The sequence below is a fragment of the Amphibalanus amphitrite genome, unplaced genomic scaffold (genome assembly GCF_019059575.1).
Source record: "Amphibalanus amphitrite isolate SeventyFive unplaced genomic scaffold, NRLGWU_Aamphi_draft 000815F_arrow, whole genome shotgun sequence".
Classification (NCBI taxonomy): Eukaryota; Metazoa; Arthropoda; class Thecostraca; order Balanomorpha; family Balanidae; genus Amphibalanus; species Amphibalanus amphitrite.
Window position 1 is genome coordinate 152,828 of NW_024882309.1, and position 20,727 is coordinate 173,554.

At 49.5% G+C, this 20,727-nt stretch overlaps 1 protein-coding gene across 1 annotated transcript; it reads right to left on the reverse strand.

The window, feature by feature from the left end:
- Nucleotides 1-6,591: 6,591 nt before the first annotated feature.
- On the reverse strand, nucleotides 6,592-20,377 carry LOC122366540 (diuretic hormone receptor-like). The gene is made up of 11 exons (XM_043338912.1): nucleotides 20,217-20,377; nucleotides 19,957-20,126; nucleotides 18,153-18,354; nucleotides 17,786-17,879; nucleotides 17,368-17,458; nucleotides 15,469-15,549; nucleotides 15,096-15,250; nucleotides 13,897-14,031; nucleotides 8,239-8,427; nucleotides 7,256-7,377; nucleotides 6,592-6,733 (listed from the first exon to the last, which is right to left on the reverse strand). Exons 1-11 carry the CDS (start codon nucleotides 20,375-20,377, stop codon nucleotides 6,592-6,594), a joined length of 1,542 nt encoding a protein of 513 aa, XP_043194847.1.
- Nucleotides 20,378-20,727: the final 350 nt, after the last annotated feature.

Below are 20,727 nucleotides of genomic sequence, written 5' to 3' on the forward strand. Positions count from 1 at the left end.
AGAATGTGTGGCTGCCCGTCTGTCGAGTTCATTTATGTATGTATCTATGTATGTATGCATGACTTGCAGGAAGGACGGGCAGCTGGCTTGTGTTGAGCAGTGTACATAGTATATATGCGTTAGTAAGACCTAATAAGTAACTTTGATAGTTGATACCATAAAACCAGAATACGGCATTAAATTTTCGCTTACAAATGAGTCTGAAATCTTTAATATATGAACTCTGGATTAGATAGGATTGTGCTTTTCTAGCTTTCTTTTGTCTGTCACTGGTTCTATTCTTAGTCATATTGATCGTGCTCTTCGCCTTTATGTAGTCATTTGCTGCTGTGCTTGTTGCTCTGCAACTATATTGCTCTCGTGTGGTCGGTAAATATCGGGTCAGTGTCTGGAGCCGTGTCACTGACCTGGCCCGTGTTCTCGTTGGTGGGTCGCCTTGTTTAGCCGACACGGCACACTGTATGTACACAGTACACACTGTACAGTCGGGTTGCGGAGAATTCCTATCTTGCTACAGGTATAGCTGCTCATAGTGGTCGCTAAGAGCGTACGTGAAGCTCGGTTTGTAGTGACTCCACGGCCCACGGGTGATAGATAACGCATGTTTTGCTGCAGTTTTTATGTGTAAAAGGCTGCCCACTCTTTCCTAACGATCCATACTTTCAATTAGCTCAAGTAGGTGCAAGGCGTGGCAGCTCAGTAACACGTCGATCGTCAGGTCCACTTGATGCTGCATAATAGCCGTTTTCACGACGGCCATCTGGTACACATTTGGTGCACATCTGGTACAGATTAGGTGCAGATTTGGTCAGATTAGGTTCAGTGTGTCTCTTAGCAGCTATCAGCTAGGGTTTCACTAATTGCTTATATGCCTGCTTTGTCATATTAACAGAGAGCATCATCAATTAAAACACTGAAATAAATTCATAAAATGAAGCTATTTGCTGTAAAAGAGATTAGGTGCAGATTTGGTCAAATCAGGTGCATTCGCCGGATAGCCCGTCGTAAAAACGGCTATTATCGCCAGAAATTGTGATAGTTGGAAGGGTGTGTGCGGAGCGAGACACGCCATTTTCGGACGATAGGAGCCAAGTGGTGACGCGCAGTCGAGCCGCGTGGCTACACAAACACTCGTGCGCCGATGGCCTGATGTATAACTAAGCTTGCTCAAGATGTGTGCTCCGATGGAGTGCGCAGCTATAACAAGAGTAAAGTGTTAGCTCTAACAATGGCGTCTGAAAGGAATGAGAAGGGTAAGATGGATGACGTGCGCATAACTGCAGAACGATTTTATGACAGAGGGCTGCCGGGTTCAATGTACTTACTGTCTACAATGACGGTTTTAGTTAAATTTTGTATTTTATTCTTTGCGTAAAGTAGGTAATTCAAGCTGCTTTGGTAACACAAGCAGTAATACGCACACACTTAACCCTATTAGTGGCAGGCTCCTGGCTACCCCATATTAGTGGCAGGGGGGGGCTGTTTACGACCCCCCCTTGATATCTCGAGATCTAACCGGCCGATTTTCAAAATTCAAACGGCATTCGATTTGGCTCAACGTGATCTACATTTCTAAAAAAAAATAAGATTAAAAAATGTCAATAGGGGGGTAGAGGGGGGTAAAAACGGGAAAATTGCAGATACATTTTAGACTGTTTATCACGGCCAGGTTTCTGAACCAATCTTAACGCAACTTTTGCCGATCGATAGAGAATGAACCAGGAATTCACATGGATCCTAAAAATATGCATTTTCAAAAATCATAGGCGGATACAGATCATTGAGATTGGGGGTACACAAAAAGTATAGTAAATAAGGTTTTTGTTGGTACTGTTTCTAAAAAGGGTGGCAATGGTCTTGTTATGTTACAATTTTCTTATGAGAGAACGACTAAAATTGTATTGGTCATGCATAGGCGGTGTCAGGGCACCTATGTTGGGAGGTAAAAAATAACCCCCCTTTTTGGACGCCTGGATCCGCCTATTATAGCAAAAACGTGTCAAAAGAGGATGCACAATAACTTTGTATATGTTATCACATGATACCTTTCATTCACTGTTCGTAAAACTGGTGCAGCATCGTGATCTTCGCCCAAATGACTCGCTTCACGAATAGGACCCCCAATTCCCAGTGCTCTGGAGCCGCCCCTGGTAAAGTTATGAACTTGAAATTTTCAGGGAATGTGCCCAATTTAGTTTTAGGAAAAGTCAGAAAATTTCAGCATCGTAGCTTCAGCGGTTTCGGAGATATTCCCGAAAAACCTGAGGGGTGGATAAAAACAACCCCCCCCTGCCACTAATAGGGTTAACCCTCGCACGACCAGGCCATTTCTCATAACACGAACGACCAGGGGGGGGGGGGGTTGTTACGCCCCCCCCTGGCGTTTCGAAACGGAAGGTCGTAGAGCTTAGCGGAAAAAACCAACGGATTGCTCTCAACGAGATCTCGCGATTGGTGGTATATTTTTTGGTCCTAGGTCAACATTTGACCTACTTATGACCGGTCAAAGGTCAAATTTTCCGAAAAAATCAAACTTTTTCAACTTTCCGCGGCGATTGCGGCAAAACGGTGGGAGATATCGACTTGAAACCTTCAGTATCGTGTTCCTTGATCAATTCTCTATCGTTTGAGATGTATTTCGTTTCCCTAGCTCTAAAAATGGCGCGTTGGGAGCGCCGGAAGTCGGCAAGGTCACAGTCGGCGGCAGAAATTCGAAAAATCAAAATTTAAATTTTTGAAATCTGATTGTATTTTTGGATTTAGGAGGTCCATTTGCTTCCTATAGAAGCTAATATTGCTGCATATTCCCATTGAGGTGACAAGAATTAGCAAAATAGTGGTTCGGGCGCTTTTCAAAAATAGTACCGGACGCTGTTCCTCTTGTGACGTCATAGCTCCGTGACCTGACCTGACCCGGTCAATTTTCTTGCACCACACGATAGCCAATGCTTGCCCCAACATGCATGGGAAGTTTCATCATGATCCATCAAACAATGTGGGTATCACCGGCAGAAAACCTAGGGATTCGGCGCACACGTTTGGTAACTGTCGGCCGGAGGCTGTACCTCTTATGACGTCATAACTCCGTGACCTGACATGACCCGATCAATTTTTTTTTCGGCAAAAGATGCGCAAAGGTTGCCCCAGAGGGTATTGAAAATTTCAGCCCGCTACGACAAGCCGTTTAGCGTGTACTTTGAAAAAACCTCAGGGGGGAGGGTTGATACAACCCCCCCCCCCCTAGGCGTTCTAGGGTTAATAGCCACTCATAAGCTGTCCCTTAGCTTTTTGCTCTCGAGCCGCGTTTGCTCGCAAACTCCCTACTGCGTTTGCGGATATGACAATTGAATGAAATGTGCTTTTGCATCCATTCAGTAATTGGGTCGGGTATGTAAGAGCAGTGTATCGCGCTTGTTTTATCTGTTTTAGATGAATTGCTGACTGACGGGCATTTTGAAGCATCTGTCAGTTCATACTGTACAAATAGGGTGGATCCTAGTCATAACATGAATACTTTGATCTGTCTTTACTCAATACACCAGCCTAATAATACACTTGCTGTGTTTGTATTCCGTTAAGACCACCTTATAACGTTTATAATACGGCGTCCTTTCCGGTAGCTTTATGTGTTCCTTTTTTAAAGCCATATTGTGTATGTATTGCTCATGCATAGTAAAGTCGAGATTACAGCCACCGACCTTGGTCAGACCGTTCACTGTGTTCCCGGCGTACTGTGTAGCCCGAGGCTCTGTCTGGCCGCCCGAGCGAGCGATGTGATTGGCCGGTCACCGGCCGGTCACGTGACCGTCTGACCTTGGGCGTCTGTTGCTAGGCCGGCGGCCGAGGCGCGGCGGAATAGGTGCTGCATCTGGGGTCGTGTTCAAGTGGCGGTGTGCGGCGGGGATAGGGTGCAAACTGGGCTTATGATGCTAGCGACCTTTTGTAAAACCGCTGTAGTCGTGAAAAAAGACGTCCCTGGTATGCCTGACTTCATAAGTACGGACATCGACGTGCGATACTGCTTCTGACATAATTCATAAAAAGTCAGTTCCAACTAAAATAGTATATTCACGGGAATCGGGCAACGGCGAGACATCAACGATTTTCTTCAAACGACTCGAATTAGAGGGAACGCTCCTGTCTAAGAAAAAAAAAAAAAACGCTAAGCCAATGTCAGTGCAAATTTTCCTACTCCACAACAATGCGTAAAGAGGGAAGGAACATTGAAATAGCCTGATACTTATTTAGAGCTTCACCTTATGCTGGCTTTCCCCTGTGTTTCGGAGAAACATGAATGAACAAACATGAAGTTTGACAAGGTGAAATGCCTATTCCTCAATCGGTGCTCCAAATGGTCACCATTTCTGCACTCAACGTTCTACTGATGTTAAGGTTTTTGACAATGTAGCGACCGGAGCGTTCCCCAAGGTGTACCGCTAGCTGTCCGGGGTTGTTGCTTCTTCCAAGCCCGGCACCTAACGGCACACCGATCTAATTCGCAGCGCGTTTGTTACTCGCATGACTGAAACTGTTCCACAGCGCAGCATATAGCTCGTCCGGCTAATCTACAGCAGTGACATCGTGTAAAGCCAGCACATAACACAGCGTCAGCCACCCAAGAACAGCGACCGTGAACATAACTCGTAAGCACTGCCGTCCAAAGGCAAAAACGCATATGTCGGGTCATGACCTGACCCGACATATGCGGTTTTGCCTTTGGACGGCAGAGCAGCCATCAGCACATAGTGACACACTCTTCAGGTCAGATATAGCAGTCACGGTAGAGAATCCTACCTACCTCAAAATTACCCAGCAGCTCTTCTTCTTCGTACGGCACAACATGGAAACGTTAGACCGCCGGGCATTGCTCTAAAGCTGCGACGGCATACCCGCACACACACCCGCCAATACCAACACTAACAGGCAAATATAGTTACATTCTAGCGTATCGCAACAAGTCTCCGCACATTTGAACATTGAACCCTCATCGAAGTCTTCCCAGGAGCCGTCTGACGGACGGCAGAAACTGAACGCATCACATTAAACAGCTGGGCCACGCCACGGTAAGCCAATAGTGCACCGCTACAGCTCAAATTACAAACGTCTCACGTGCCCGCAGGTGCCACGGGAACATCGATCACACTCACGCACTGTTTGACCAAACACGCTAAAACACCTGCCATCACTAGAGGTTTGGTCCGTAACACCGCAGGAAATCAAAATCAACGTAGGATAAATAAACGCTAGCTTTTACGTAGTCGATGTACACTGCTGTTCTAACTCGACTTATGACCTAGGACCGTTTAGTTTCAAGCAATTTATCATCACGAAGAGTAGTACATGACATTTACCATACGCTAGAGACAAAAAGAGTCTAGCCAAGCGGATAAGCCCTAAGACCATCCAATGTTTATGGTTCACAGTCGTTTATACAAGATGCATGATGACGTTAATCTTCTGTGAAACTGATGACTAGGACGGGACGGTTCAGCACAACACATCACACCACAGTAATAAGCATAGCTGTCATAAAACGACACCGATAAATGAATCGACTTACGATGAAAGCGGCTACAACGATCCAACTGGCACAGGCAGGGCGAGACGCAGCGGCAAAAAAGCACACTTCTGTGTAGAGTAGGAGGGAAATCACCCTGTAATTGCCAGGGGCGTCACACTGCCACGGGGCAGTTGCCCCGATGGGGAGAGGCAAGGGGAGGAGAGATTAGAGAGGACGGTTTGGACAGCAGCCGGCCCCAGGTCCGGCCCAATGGAGCTTGTCACACTGAGAAACGGCGGGTGTCGCCTAGTGGGTCCACTGATGACATGAAAAGTGCGAGTGGATCCAGTAGAGATGGATACCCGGACCCAACGCAGAATACATGAGACTTCCACAGTATTACGATCTCTAACGCAATCTCTCAGCCCGGAGCACATACACATTACAACTCAGTCTTCAACTGTGAAGTCACCAGAAAAGGGCGGAGATCGGCGAAAAATACATAGGCAAGACATACGTGCACGTACGCAAACACCTATACAGAGATGACTTAGAACGACTAGCGCCATGGTATTTGACATTGCCCTTGTCAAAGCCAAAGGTCCCCGTAATTAAAAAGTCGAAGTCGATCCATTGTTGACATTCACGAGTCAGCTCAATCTCATACATACGTATCGGCGGTGTCATCAGGCAAAATGTCATGCCCTCATTTTGTATGAGTTTGTTCGTCAGCATTCAGGAGGCGCAGTCCCAGCAACGGTCAACTATTCGCTGACAGTCGCCAATGCCGCTGTGACTTTGGGCATTTCTCGTGCCAACGGCAGCAGTGAAGACCCGAAATATCCTCACACCACTGGCTATGGCTTGAGGCGGGTTTGAATGAATGACGAGTGGTCTGCTGGTTCTGGGGACGATGATCAGCTGCTCCCTCAGTCGGTAGACAGACACTCAGAGAGTAGTTTACTGGTCGCTCAGTGTATGAACAGTTGTTCGTTTGGACAGTGACCAGCTGGTCGTTTGGACAGTGTCAAACCGTCAGTTCTGCCGGTGTCTCTGTCGCCACCTCAGCCGCCAGCTCAGCAGTCGCCAGCTCAGACGGTGGCCAGCTGCTCTCGGCCTGCCTGGCTGTTGCCGCTGGCCCGGCGCAGTCGGCCGCAGCCCTGTCCCCCCGCCTCCGTCACCGTATATGTCATCTCTGTGGCCGAGCTGCGGCGCCGACTGGACGGAAACCCCCTGTGGGGGAGGGGAGCGGAGCGGGGAGGGGGGTCAGTCGAAACTCGACGGACGTTCGTCGGGAGAGTAGGTCAGAGGATGAATGGCGACGGAAAGGTAGTCCTCAAAGGAAAATAGAGTCCAGAAAGCGAGAGGAAGAGACGAGAGGATGAAGAGAGGTGGGAGAGAGAGAGAGAGAGAAAAAAAAAGAAAGAAAAATGGAGGGAAGGAGGATTGACATGAACACTGGATGAAATTAAAAAAAAAAACACATAGCTTCCTTTTCTTCCCATGACATTGACGGTCGACCCTTGACACTATGACATTGATCACCACCGAAACTAAACACATGGTTGTACTGCAATTCCACTCTGTTTAGATGGCTTCTCCAAAAACAAGACCAAACGTAATATGCCGACCAAGCAAAAGAACCATGCAGGTAATCCACTTCAGACACGGTAATAAATCTAACGACAATGAGAATTTACGGCGGCACCGGCGGACGGCGACACAGAGCGATTATCGTACTGGGGCTACTCTTGCCTGTGGCTGATCCCGGAGAACTCTGCCATCGAACGCTCCATGTTCCAGCGCCGGTAGTGCGTGCGGAGCGAGGCGCGCACCTCCGAGTTGAAGAAACAGTAGATCAGCGCCACAGCCAGACCCTGGCGACGACACAACGGCAGTGGGTCATATCATGGGTGCAGTAGGGTTCAAGCGTCTCAGGAGCGCTACTGCTAGTGGGCGCTAAAAAGATAATGCTACAGTCACAATACAAGTACCAGAAATCTGCTGTCACGCAATCATAACATTCATTCAATGAATCTTAAACTCATTTTTTAGTCCGAAAGACACGTAAATATGACGAAATGATCACTCAGACCTAACATGTGTAATGAATATTCATTGTAATGAAGCTTTAAATCCACACATATAACTTAGGCCTCCTTTCCGTATAATTTAACGGTGAGATTAGCGTTGATTGAGTTCAAGAAGTGACGATGCCCTGTCTTACGAAATGTGTATTATCCCTGAAAGCCCTGGTGTCTTCTCGGGAAGAGCAAGGCAAGCAAATATCCGCTCTATCTTAAGATCCTCATCAAACATTGGTTAATGGACGCCCGAGGTCGTTCATCAGCCATCTCGCTATTAGAAAGAGAGGAATGAAGACGGGGAGAGAAGATAGAGATAGAAAGAGAGGGAGAGAGAGAGGGGGAGAGAGAGAGAGAGGGGAGAGAGAGGGGAGAGAGAGGGGAGAGAGAGAGAGAAGAAGAAAAAGAATAAGAAGGGAGAGAAGGGGAAGGGAGGTTGAGAAAAAGAGAAAGAAAGAAAGAAAGAAAGAAAGAAAGAAAGAAAGATACTGAAAGAAAGCAGACAGACAGACACACAGACAGACAGACAGACAGACAGACAGACAGACAGACAGACGTACACCATTCCAGACAGCCGAAGCCCTCTCTGCGCCCACCAGACAGCCGAGGCTCTTTCTGCGCCCACCAGACAGCCGAGGCCCTCCCTGCGCCCACCTGCGTGCTGATGAGGACGGCCTGCAGGTAGGCAAACACCGTCTCCAGCATGCCGTAGTCGGTGGGCGGCGCCAGCACCAGGATGTAGGTGACGCCAAGCAGCGGCAGCAGCACCAGCAGAGCCTTGGTGGCCTTCTTGTACTGCTGCGTCTCGGCAGAGTTGGTCGAGCGCAACTTGGTGATCAGCACCTGTCGAAGAGAAGGAAAGGGTTTTATAGAAAGGGATGGGGCGAGGTGTGGTGAAGAAAACGATAGGACAGTTGGCTGACACAAACAGCTGAGTGCCAACAATTTTCTCGAGATGAAGTTCCGCATATCAGCCAGCCAAACCGCCGATGCCTGGTGAGTGGGCATGTGGTGTGCCAGCCACTAGTGACGAACGACACCACTGGTGCACTAATGCGTCTGCTCCTCGCAACACTCGTTTAGCGCGCCCCGGACTACGGGTGCAGTAATGTTGTTACGGAGCGAGCGAAGCGAGCGGAGTCTTTCCTTAGATTAACGGAAATTTCTGAGTATGAGCGGCCGGCCGGCCGTGCGGACGCTTTTGCGAGGCTTATATCTCAGCAACCACTTGACCGATTTATACGCGGTAATTTTTGTAGGGTAGCTTCATTCCTTCTACCAAGTATTGGACTATTCCCGATGCATGTGGGTGACTCCTTATGCACGTGCCACGTGCAAAACGAAGAGGTGTCAGTTTTGTAATTGTTGCAATATCTCGGTAACTACTTGGCCGATTGTGCTGAAAGTTGGCATGTAGGTAGGCACCCACTAGGCAATGCATATCCATGTGCCAGAGTTGGGGTGCTGCTGCACGTGCGCACGTGCAGGGGTCGTTCCCAGATCTCGAGAACGGCTGGGCCGATTGCGCTCAAATTTGGTACGCGGTTAGGGACCGGTTAGTAGGGTGCCGTGCACAAGTCAGTTGGGACCCATTTTGCACGTGCGCACGTGCAGGGTGCCGCTTCCAGATCTCGAGAACAGCTGGGCCGATTGTGCTCAAATTTGGCACATCGCTAGAGACCGGTGAGTAGGGTGCCGTGCACAAGTCAGTTGGAGGTACCCCCTCGAAATTTCGCACGTGCAAGGCCCACCCTCTCGCTCGCTCCGTTAGTCGCCCCAAAAGGCGTTATACTGGTCCATATGCCGGTTGTTAGACAACGGCTGTTTGGTTTGACGATTGGCAGTGACGATGGACACCACGGCAGAGTCAAACAGAAGTCAGCTATGTGAAGATTAGCGATTCTCATAAAACGTCCAATCACCGGTACCTAACAATAGATATTCAATATTCATATAACGTTCCCATAGGGAACATCTACCAATGGCGTTACACAAGCAGCGCCTGGCTGCCGGTCGTTCGGCCGGTCGACGACCGTCGGGCCGATGGATGACCCGTCTCCGGCACCAGGCAGGTGCCCCCTGGCCGCCCAGCGGTCATCCATAACTCCACCAACACCATCAGCGTCACAGAAACTGGAAGCTGACCAGCGCTGGGCCAAAAGGCGTCCATCCGTTCCCATGTGGTTCGATTCAGATGCATTGCTCAGTGTCTTGGTTATTACTGGGGGTAGGTTGATGAGCCTTAGACACGGTGTCATCTGTTACATTCTGACCTTCGGTTTCTGTTTAGCTAAAGTATAAGCAGATATGTCTGTTTTTAGTGTTTTATTCTCTTATTAGGTTGCTTGGAAAGCTATAATAGCTGGTCGCTTTGCAGTAGCCAAAGCTCACTCTTCATCACGTAATTGACGCAAGGAGGGCAGATTTAGGTCTGCAGCTGCTTTTACTACGGGATCGGTGGCTGCCAACTCCGAGCTGAACTGTTACCAAGTGAGCCCCGTGCAGATACGTCTAATGAAACGTTCTAGCTGACATACATTTATCATGCTTTGTATCCCCCTGGCGACAGAATGACACCTGATAAATTGCCCCTTACTAACAGAAAAGTATTTCCAAAATATTGAGAGAAAAAGCGCGATATTGCCGGCCGTCGGACGGGCAATTTATCAGATTGCGCATCCGTCATGGCGCACCCTCTCGGCAATGTATCTGGACGGACGCGATCGGACAAATGGACGCCTTCCGATGGCGTCTACACTAATGTTCGCCCGGCTATCTGGCTCCGGATCACGCCCGGAGTGAGTTTTTGCTGATCATCCTTCTGATTTGTGCGGCTTTCGTTAGAAGGTCCGAAGACAAACGAAATATTTGTGCAACATGGGCAATCTTTATTTCAGAGGAGCTAAGATAAATTGCCTTCTTTCTAAACTGATGTCTCATATTAAAGAATATTGTATATTCAGCATTCCTAATTAGTTTAAAAGGAAATATCACCACTATGTATTTCAAACCCAAACTAGAATAATTGAATCGGCAGTCGCAAACTCTTGCGTGACGGAAATTCTACATTTATCGACTAGTTGGCGTGGTATTCGGCAATGCTGATTTCAAGGGATTTGGGAACAGTCTAATTTAATAAGCTGAATGTAACTTCCTACCTACTTAGCAGTTTTAGAACACATGTGGTTAGAAATTCAGCAAAATACATAAGAAAAAATAAACTCATCGACTTTCTACCTATGTATTCCCTATCGCACGCTCCGCTCGCTTTTCTGGCGATTGACCGTCTGACCAGATGCCAGCGTCTCCTACTTCCTTCCGTCCATCCACCCCTGGGCGGGTCCTGTTGCCACGCCAGCGGACAGCGCGGAGGGCGTCTGCCGCTCTATTCACCACTGGCCAGAGGCCAGTGTCGGCTCCGCTGTCTCCCCCCGCCGCTCTGTATTCCCTGTCACTTCCACCGTCCCTCTCCCCCTCTCTCCTCCTTCTATCTCCCGTCGGGCGCAGCGGGGGTGACGGGCCGTCGGCGCCGATGCTCCGTTATCGCCGACGAGACAGCAGCCGATGAGATGGAGGCGTCGGCGGCGGACGATCGCCGAAAAAAACTGCCCGCTGGACACGACTTTCCACACCCAGAGCCCAGCGCTGGGCCAGAGGGCCCCTGTCCACGCCTAACCAGTCCTATAGAGCCAGCAACGCGCAGTATAGCATGGTTTGGTATAGCGGCGCTAATGCATTCGCAGGCGGCACGCAGTCAGCCCACAATCAGGGTTCTGTGATGACGGTAAATCCACGGATGACACGGTAAATCCACCGGCAATATTGTAGTCATTCCCGTCTTGACGTGACCAAGATCATGGGCTCAACAGTCAACAGGCGGCATGACTACCGAGGGCTGATGCTAATGTCCGCTTGATAGGCAAACCCATCCTGCGGAATTGGTATTTTCCTGCGGGTATTTAGGGTTAGAAAAGACAATCAGTGACAATTAAGGAACGAGTGAATTGACGACTGACTAGTGAAAGTTAAGTGTTTACACTGGCATTTCTTTTGCGTCATTTCACGTATGTAATTAACTTCGCCGTATAAGCTTTCCATTTAGACGGAGTCTCAACTGTCGTTCTTACCATTGCGCATGCAGTTCCTCCAGATCTTATGCGGCCAGTCCCGTAAAATTTCCGGTCCGCTTTCCAGGCTGACCAGCTCCTTTGAGCTGAGGGAAATGTCGACGTGGCACAACCGAAACCTGAACCATGCCGAGCACTAACGCCAAACTATTCGAGGTAAACAGAGACCAAAGCCATAAAACGGATGTGGGAAATGAAAAACGTTCCAGGCCTCTTCACTGAGCAGCTTCCAAGTGTTGTTTATTTGTGCACTGTGCAGCTTTTCTATCCCATTTGGTAGGTAGGCAGGAAATGTTTGCGAATTTCGCCGAACTTTATTTGCTTCGAACAAAATTAAAGCAAGTTACAGCCTCCAAAATTTAAGCGCAAATACATTCAACCCGTGATAAACAATGGTACCTCAAAACTGCAACATCCCAAGCCACTTCCTTCTTCCTCTGTGTAGTGCAGAATTTGTCCAATATTGCGAGCTCACAGCTAAAATATTACGTAGCACGAACAGTGCGGTAAGCGTCGTCCTTCCTTCCCCCTATACTATCGCCGCACTTTGTCTCTGGGAATCGCGAAATGGAGCGGCACAGTCTGAGAGCGGAGCCAGCCGGGGCGAGGCTCTCTCGACCGACCGGCTCTTCCTCCCCTGCCCATACTGGCAGGGTGACAGAAACCCACAACCGTCCGGCGCTTAAAATCGTCCGACTTTTTCGTCGTCCTTGTATTCAGCAGCGACGAACGCTGCTTTGATGTGTTTTTAGTGTGTCGTCGGAAACACTGTTCAGACGGCCACTCAGCAGACTGAACATGTCAGCCAATCAGAGACATTCTATTTCGTGACGTCACTAGTACGCGTCTTTCTCCGGTGGTATGGACAGCAAATCACGGATGTTAGTGACGGCAGTGTTTTTCATGTAATTTTTTCCAAGTTTACCAGCGAGCATAAGCCAGCGAATCTATCGGAGCCCACCTTGAACTGCGTTACAACACATCCTTTATTGTACTTTGAACAAGATTGATAATTTGTGATCCATCTATCTGGCCCGCGAGGAGGGCCACTGCCTGTAGCGACGTCTCCTTTACCCGTTCCCGAGCTTATGGTGTATGAATGGACCGTTCCAATAGAAAGCCCGGAGCGCCGCTGGAAGGAAGTCCCCAAAAGCCGAGCGGGGCGGTTTTAAGCCTCACCCTGCATGCATCAAGCTCTTTAATGATGTTGGTTTCGCGAGGCCATAATTGAAGACGTGGTATAGGGCGAAATAGCGAAATAATAAGTCAGCTTCTGGCTATGTTATGCCAATGTTATGTTAACACAGATATATTTTGAAATGCTTTCAATTATGTTTTTGCTGTTGCAATATCCTTATTTCGACAATGTCAATTTAGAACTGCATATAACATGAACCACAAACCATAAAACATCTACGCTAGGTACCAATGGTCCGAGGTGGATGCAATCTCACATCCTTATCTTATAGGTGATCCATATATAATGTTACCAGGAATTGCCATAAATCCGGCTAGCTCGAGCTCTGATGGGCGACAGAGTGCACCATGTACCATTGATCCGGCTCCGTGGCCGCCCAGATTGGAGCGCGGCGACTCCTTTCAGCGGCCCGGCGCCATATGAAGCTCCGCCGCGGCGTTTCACCGGCCGCCGGCAGCCGGCAGCCGCCGTCTATTTACTGCAGCGCCAATAGCCGGAGGCTGCCGTCCGTCTGACAGACGCAGCTCGCACCTCGAGTCGCGCCGCCACAGGAGACCGATTGGCTTCACGGCAGGGCGGTCGGGAGGAACGCACTTTGAACTGAGGCGTCCCATTCGCGACAGTGTCCTCGATCTCATCTTCTGTCGCCGCTTGCAGCAAAGGCTGGCTAATAAGACATTCCTGAGACGCACGCTCACTACACAACTCAATCAGTCCGCTCTGAAAGCTGCGACGAAGTGTACCGGGAAAATGACTAGGGATCCGGCAGCAGAAAGAGGTTCTCTTTCCACCACTGATAATATGGTGCGGCAGTACGGCGATGGTGGTATTCACCCGCACGATGTAGCCAGCACGGCAGTTTAAGTACTAAGTAGCCAAGAGAACTGTGGGTAGGCACTCCCCACATTATGCTCAGCTCGGCGATGAAGGTTCTTACATGAGCCCACAGGCACACGTACTCTTGTACGATATAGACGAGGTACTCACCCACATGATGCGCATGAGGAAGATGATGTTGAAGCTGAGCACCAGCAGGGCGGGCGCCAGGTAGATCCAGTCCCAGTGACTGGAGGAGAGCCACCGACACTGGGTCGAGTAGCCGCCCTGTTCGTCCAGTACCGGCTGCCGGCGGAGATGGTAGAGGCTAGGTCATCATAGAGTCGACAGAGGTCCGGTCATGATAGAGTCGACAGAGGTCAGGTCATCATAGACCTCAGTCGGAAAAATGGTCTGCAAGGAAGCCATCGGAGCCCTGTGGTATCTCCACACACCCCAGTGGGACGTAGAAGACCAAAACTACGGTGAGTCACCCGTCGCTGGTTAAACGCTACTTTTATGCAGCCTGGCAACGGAGCCTGTTTGTCTGGCCTTTCGACACTAAGCAATAATTGAGGCGAGTGCACTCAAATAAACACACGGACGCGGGTGCGCTTGTTTTTCTGCCGTGCGAAATTGAGACTCGTTTGGAGGGTGCAATTCAGCTTCACTCAGTGTCGAGCCAAGTGGGGCCTCCCAGCACAGGCCGGGCACTTATTACACGCTCCTAAGCTAACACTCGCAGCGCTTTTAATACACGCACTGAGTAGCTGTTCTGCGAATAAAGGCACATATGTGTATGACAGGGCCACCAATGGTTTGATAACTAAATAGCAATCGGAAGGATATCACCCTGCATTGTCAAACACAAGGCTGTGATTCAGAGGCATAAATGCCAAATCGATTACCAATGCGGCGCAATAACGACGAGGTTAGACAAATTAGCGTCCAATTTAGCGCTACGGCGTACCCGAACACAGGAAATGAAGGTTACCAGGATGATCACACACAGCTCCTAATCGGGTTAGCGCATGGATGCAATTAAATTAGCGCCAGTCTAGGGAGGGGTGAGGGCTGGGGATCTCAAAGATAATGGAGACAGTTGAAGGAAAGGATTGTTATTGGTCATACTGCATCTGTAGCCTGCTTTGTGAGCGAGATTGCAGATACGCCGGCTGGCACAGTGCCGATTACTGGAGCAACCGGCAGGCACGGTGCCTTTGCATAAAAAGTGAGCATGTCATCAATGCCGTACATAAGTACAATGCCACAGGTAAGTACAATACCTGTAACAGTTCACTGGCGCAGTTACAGATAGTGAGGTACTGGATTATCGAGGTACCTGGGTACCGAAGTACTGGAGTACTGACCGCGACTGACCAGCCGTCGGCCATGGTGTTAGCGGCGCCCGTGTCGCTGATGAGCGACTCCAGCTGCGGCGATCCGCCCGCCGCCAGCCGACCGGCCGGCTCACTGGTCCGCACCTTCACCAGCGCCCACGTGATCATCACCAGCAGAGGCACGCCTGACAGACAGGCGGTCACGTGATTAAAGTTACAGCTCAGTCACCATATCATCAGCAGAGGCAAGCCTGCAGTACAGAGGAATCGTGAACCATCCCAGCCCGCAGTCGGCTACCAAGTTACGAGTATACTAAGAAGTTGGATTCTTATTAGGAGTTAGCAATAGAACAGCGTTGAGAATCAGCGATGGCCAGTACAATATTCAACTGATTCTACTCACCCCATCCAACCAATAGGTAGAGACGAGTGCGAATTTTATCAGCTGAGAATGTTTGGACGACCAGCATATAGAGGTAGTGGCCTGTGGAGCAGACAGTATTGTCAGATAGTAATGGGCAGAGTGGAGCGACAAAAAAGGTGTTTTTCAACGTAAAAATTAGCCCAATGCGTTGTTCCAAAGGTCAGAAGCAAATTTGTAGGTCAAACCTTTTTTTGCGCAGCTTCGAAGTGTAAACGTACGTTTTCGTACGAAAAAAACACTGTTCTCTCATTTTCTGAACGGCCCGTTCTATTAAAGGGACCCTCCCACCTTCAAAAAAGTTTATAATTGGCATGAAAGTGATGTCGCTCGGTTCAGAAAGAGCGAAAACGAATATCTACCAAATTTCACCGAAAAATATTCACCGGTTTTCAAGATATTAGACTTTTACTTTTGTTTACTTTTTGGGATCTCCGCTGTTCCTAGCGACTTTATTTGGAAGCAAAAGTTTGGCAGCTGAAAGTGCGGCACTTGTTGCGCGCAAAGCAGCATATACCACCGCGTGCTACAAAACGTTTTAGTCAAACATTTAAAAATCGCTAGATATCTGCGCTGACGTCACACATTCAGAGGGGTATTCCCATGCATTAGCCCCTCTGAAGCAAAATGCTGCAATTTTGAAATTCAATATTTCCGATTTAAGGCATTTCTCGATGTTGTGAGTGCCGAAACCGGTAATTGTGAGCCAGGGACCCCATTTTGGCTATCTCAACTCAAATCTAATGTTAAGGTGGGAGGGTCCCTTTAACCCTCGCCCGTAAACGGTGTTTTGCCACCTTCGCCCATGCAGGGGGGGGGGGGGTGGTGCGACCCCCCCTGGCGTTTGAAAACGGAGCGTCATAGAGCTTAACGGAAAAGACCAACGGATTGCTCTCAACGAGATCTCGCGATTGGTGGTATATTTTTTGGTCCTAGGTCAACATTTGACCTACTTATGACCGGTCAAAGGTCAAATTTTCGGAAAAATCTAACTTTTTCAGATTTCCGCGCCGATTGCGGCAAAACGGTAAGAGATATCGACTTGAAACCTTCACTATCGTGATCCTTGATCAATTCTCTATCGTTTGGTGTGTATTTCGATGTCATAACTCTAAAAATGATGCGTTGGGAGCATCGGAAGTCTGCAAGGTCATTTGTGCATTGGGTCACGTCAGGCGTGTGGCGTCACTGACCTGACCCTGACCCAAAATGAACTACAAGAAACAACCGACGATGCCTGAATGGATAGCAAATTCGAATTCAGGGCATCAAAATACCCCGAAAAGGCATACAAGTGCAAGAAGTCATTACAGGTCAACCGAGGTCACTGACCTTACCTTGACCTTAAGTAACCTTCAAAATGTCAACGGACATTGTGTCAATGTCAAATCAGCCAGTTGTGATTCTTAAAACAATCCATCAGTGTGTCAGGTCAGTCGGCATTTATACCAATGTGAAGCAATCTCCAATTTAGCGTAAATCTGGCCGGAGGTTGTTCCCTTTATGACGTCATAACTCTGTGACCTGACATGACCTTGACAAAAAAAATACCAAAAGTTGCGCAAAGGATGCCCCAAAGGGTACTGAAAATTTGAGCAGGCTATCTGAAACGGTTCGGCGTGTAGCTAAGAAAAACCTCAGGAGGGGGGGGGGTTGCACCAACCCCCCCCCCTACATGGGCGAGGGTTAATGGTCCAAATTTTCGGCTGAGGGAGGGCGATAATTACAAAATAACGACTAACTTTTGTTTTGAAAAAGTCGTTAAGATGTTTGCGTACCCACGACAAAATCATGCATCTAGCGATACCGTGTTGTTCCAGTTTATTGCATTTGTGTGTGACTCAATTGCAGCCGGGTTGGACGCACAGCAGTGTAAATTACCTTCGACAAACATCCAGAAGAAGGTGGCCACCAGGCAGTAATGGAGCAGCACGGCGATCACACAGGTGAAGGTGGGGTGGCCCACGCCCAGCTGAAACGGGAGCAGGGAGCTCAGGACGGCTTTATCTAACACAGGTATGGGGTGGCCCACACCAGCTGAAACGGCCACAGGGCAGCTCAGGATGGTGGGCCAGTGCCGTTCACACAGTTCATTACCACCCGGCATAACGGTTAAATCATGAAATCATGTCAAAAGCTGTAAAAGCGGTAAATCTCAAAGATGCTATTTAAGGCTGACAGTGTAGCATGTGATGTGGTTGCCATTGCCAGTTGTAACATTTATTACGTTACGCTTCTCGAGTTATGCCATTGGATACTGGAGTCCGAAAGTTTCTGATGCTGGTGAAACTTGACCTACCTCCATTGACAAGGTAATAATCCACAGCGAGTCGGTTAGAATATAGGTGATGAATAAATTCGCGTGGATGGTATTTCTTAGGCAGCGGAGATCCCTGAAACAGACATTATATTCAATGGATGTACAATTTAAGCCGTCTATAAGAGGAAATCAACAACAATTAAGAACTGGGGAGCTCGTAATCAGACTATGGTATGGCACATAATTATACGTTTACACTAGAGACAGTATGGGGAACGAATTTGATCCCCCTGACACCTTCGATGGATCGCAATTTTGTTCCAATGACTAATAAAGCAATGCTGTTAAATCTCTCGCTACCACTGAGCTACAGTAACTAGGACGTTCTGTTCCCTCCACTACTGACCTGCAGTAGGCGAATATGGCGGTGGCCACAGTCAGCGAGGCCAGGCTGAGGCTGTAGCCGATCAGGTAGATGATCGAGGTGTACTCGGAGCGTCGGAACTCGTCCGGAGGCGGCAGCACCTCGCTGAACAGCGGAATGCAGTCCGAGTAGTTGGCCGTGGCGTCCCACGTGCCGTTCACGTGACAGTAGCGACTGGCCGTGTCTGGAACATGGAGTAAAGTCACGTGGCACTAACGGCTGGCCGTGTCTGGAACACATTGTAGTGTCAGGTGACCATGAAGTTTTGGCTCGTGCTAGAATACATAAGACAACTAAAAGAGACCAGCGTTAAGGAGCGGGCCATAATGGAGCCACGGAGGCATCAAAGTGCGAGCACAGACAGTGAGTACTTACATATGAGCACAAATACACAGACACACTAGTCGCTTAATAGATTATGGTGATTTGGCAAACAAAGCTTTGGATAATTACTTTCCTGGTTGAACAGTAATTTTGAAAATGGAAATGTTCAACTTCAATTGATTTTTAAAGCAGCACTATGATAAGCTCGCGCCAGACTCATGGCAACTGAGATTGCAAACTTCCCAGTCTCCTGGCTGACCCCGAGCCTCCATCAGAGGGCTGGATCACTTCCTCCTCCTCCCTCTCCCTCCCCTCCCCTCCCCTCTCTCCCCGCGGCGCCAGGTCTCGTGGTGGCGCCCACGGAGTAACTTCATGTCAAACTTTGTTCAGCCGAGTACGTGCGGCTAACTCGGCGCGTCGGGCCGTCGCGCCGGTCAGCGGTCGCCGCTCCGGTGGACCGTTCAGTGGCAGCCGCCGCGCTCAGAATCGACAGACCACTTCATCGGAGCCGCTCCAAACTTCTACAGCTCCTCTGCTCGCCGACGAATGTGTCCAGAAAGAGTTCACGTCGCTCCGTGAAACGTTGGAATTATTGAGTGATGGTGCCCTCCGTTTGACTACGCAAGGAAAAAATGATGAAAATATATTGTTTTGTACTAATAATGCATAGTGAATACCTTTACGCATGAATATAAAATTAGATTTGTAACGAGTAAAAAAGGTACGAAAATATTCTCCTTTCTCTCAGAAGGTCTCTCTAATGCGTTTTTAAGTAATGAAAAGGTGGCTATTTATATGATTAGGACGGACGTTCTGAGGCGCAGATATGCCATTCCCGGACCGGCCGCTCCCTGAGTGCCGAGGCCCAGTGACGGCCGTATGAATGGGCCCCGGGAGGAGCTCTGTGCCGGTATATATGTGGTTTCCGGGTATTTACCGTCCCGCTGACCCGTCTCAGACGGCGTAATCAGTGGCGTGGTCCTTATTAGGTGATCGAGCGGCCGTCTGACCGGTCACAACTCTGTCGATAGCTGATCACCGGCTGTCGGTCTGCGGTGTACTGTACCTATACCCCGGTCCGGCGGTCTGTCGGACCCACCGCGGCCGGACGGAACGGTCACTGACCACGGCAGGACCGCCGTGAGCAGACGGGACGCCGCCGGCCGGAGGTCAGATTACACGCCCGATCAAAGCCGGTAGTACGGAGCTTTGATTCACGGGGTGCTCGACAGGCACGGCACGTCACGCCACACCACGGCACGACACGCCGGGGCGTAGGTCACTGCCCCATTCAATATTCCTTTTTTTAGTGGTGATTGAAATAAAGGAGCTGAAAGGTGTGTGACTTTCAAGCGTATAAATGTTGTAAAATCATGGTATTAAATATTTTTTTCTGCATCTCGAGTTATATTAAGTTATGCGTTTTCGGAGTGCTCCCGTTCCATGAAGCTGTGGCACTTACTGTTGCCTCCCTTGGGGTAGATGATGCCTCTGAACTCTTTGAAGCAGGGCAGCAGCACCAGCGTGCCGGGCGGCGACTCTGGCCAGCAGAGCGCCTCGTCCCAGGTGAGCCGGCAGTGGTTGGGCGGCGGCGGCCCGGCACCCTGCTCGTCACACTGCCGGCGGCGCTCGCTGGTGGTGGCCGCCGCCGACCACCGCGAGCCGTTCGCCGGCTCGGCCGCCTGCAGCTGCTGCAGCAGCACGTCCAGCTGGTGGTCGGGCAGCTGCAGCAGCTGCAGGTCCTCCTCGGACAGCTGCAGCTCGTCGGGCAGCTGCAGCTCGTCAGTGAGCTGCCCGCCGTCCGACGGAGGCGGTGTGGTGAAGGCGGCGGCAGGAGATCCACACAGAGCCAGCAGTAACAGCAGCGGCAGCGGCGGCAGCATACTGTAGGTGCTCCGTCCTGGAGAGAGTCAGCGAGCGTGACACGGTCCTGGAACGAAACGCAGACAGTTCGAAGGACGTCACTTTAAGGACCAGCATCAGTATACTGGGAAGCAGAACTATGGGACATAGGCAGACATTGTCTTCGCTTTCTGTCAATGAAAACGCCCATGACGTTGTGATAAAAAGTGTCTAGTACAGGCCGGTCCATCTCGGCGAAATGAGTACAGACTTGGTGTCGTTAAATTGGAGCTAGTTTAGTTATCTCTGAGACTGGGACTAACCAAATCCATTTAGTAGGTACCGATATTTCTAGGTCGAAGGTCAGCCCAACGAATATATCAGCTGGCTT

Coding starts and splice junctions, on each gene's coding strand:
- LOC122366540 (XM_043338912.1), bottom strand. CDS start 20,377: ATGCTGCCGCCGCTGCCGCTGCTGTTACTGCTGGCTCTGTGTGGATCT. Junction 17,880..18,152: donor GCCATATTCGCCTACTGCAG/GTCAGTAGTGGA, acceptor TGTCTGTTTCAG/GGATCTCCGCTGCCTAAGAA. Junction 15,550..17,367: donor CTTCTGGATGTTTGTCGAAG/GTAATTTACACT, acceptor TCTGCTCCACAG/GCCACTACCTCTATATGCTG.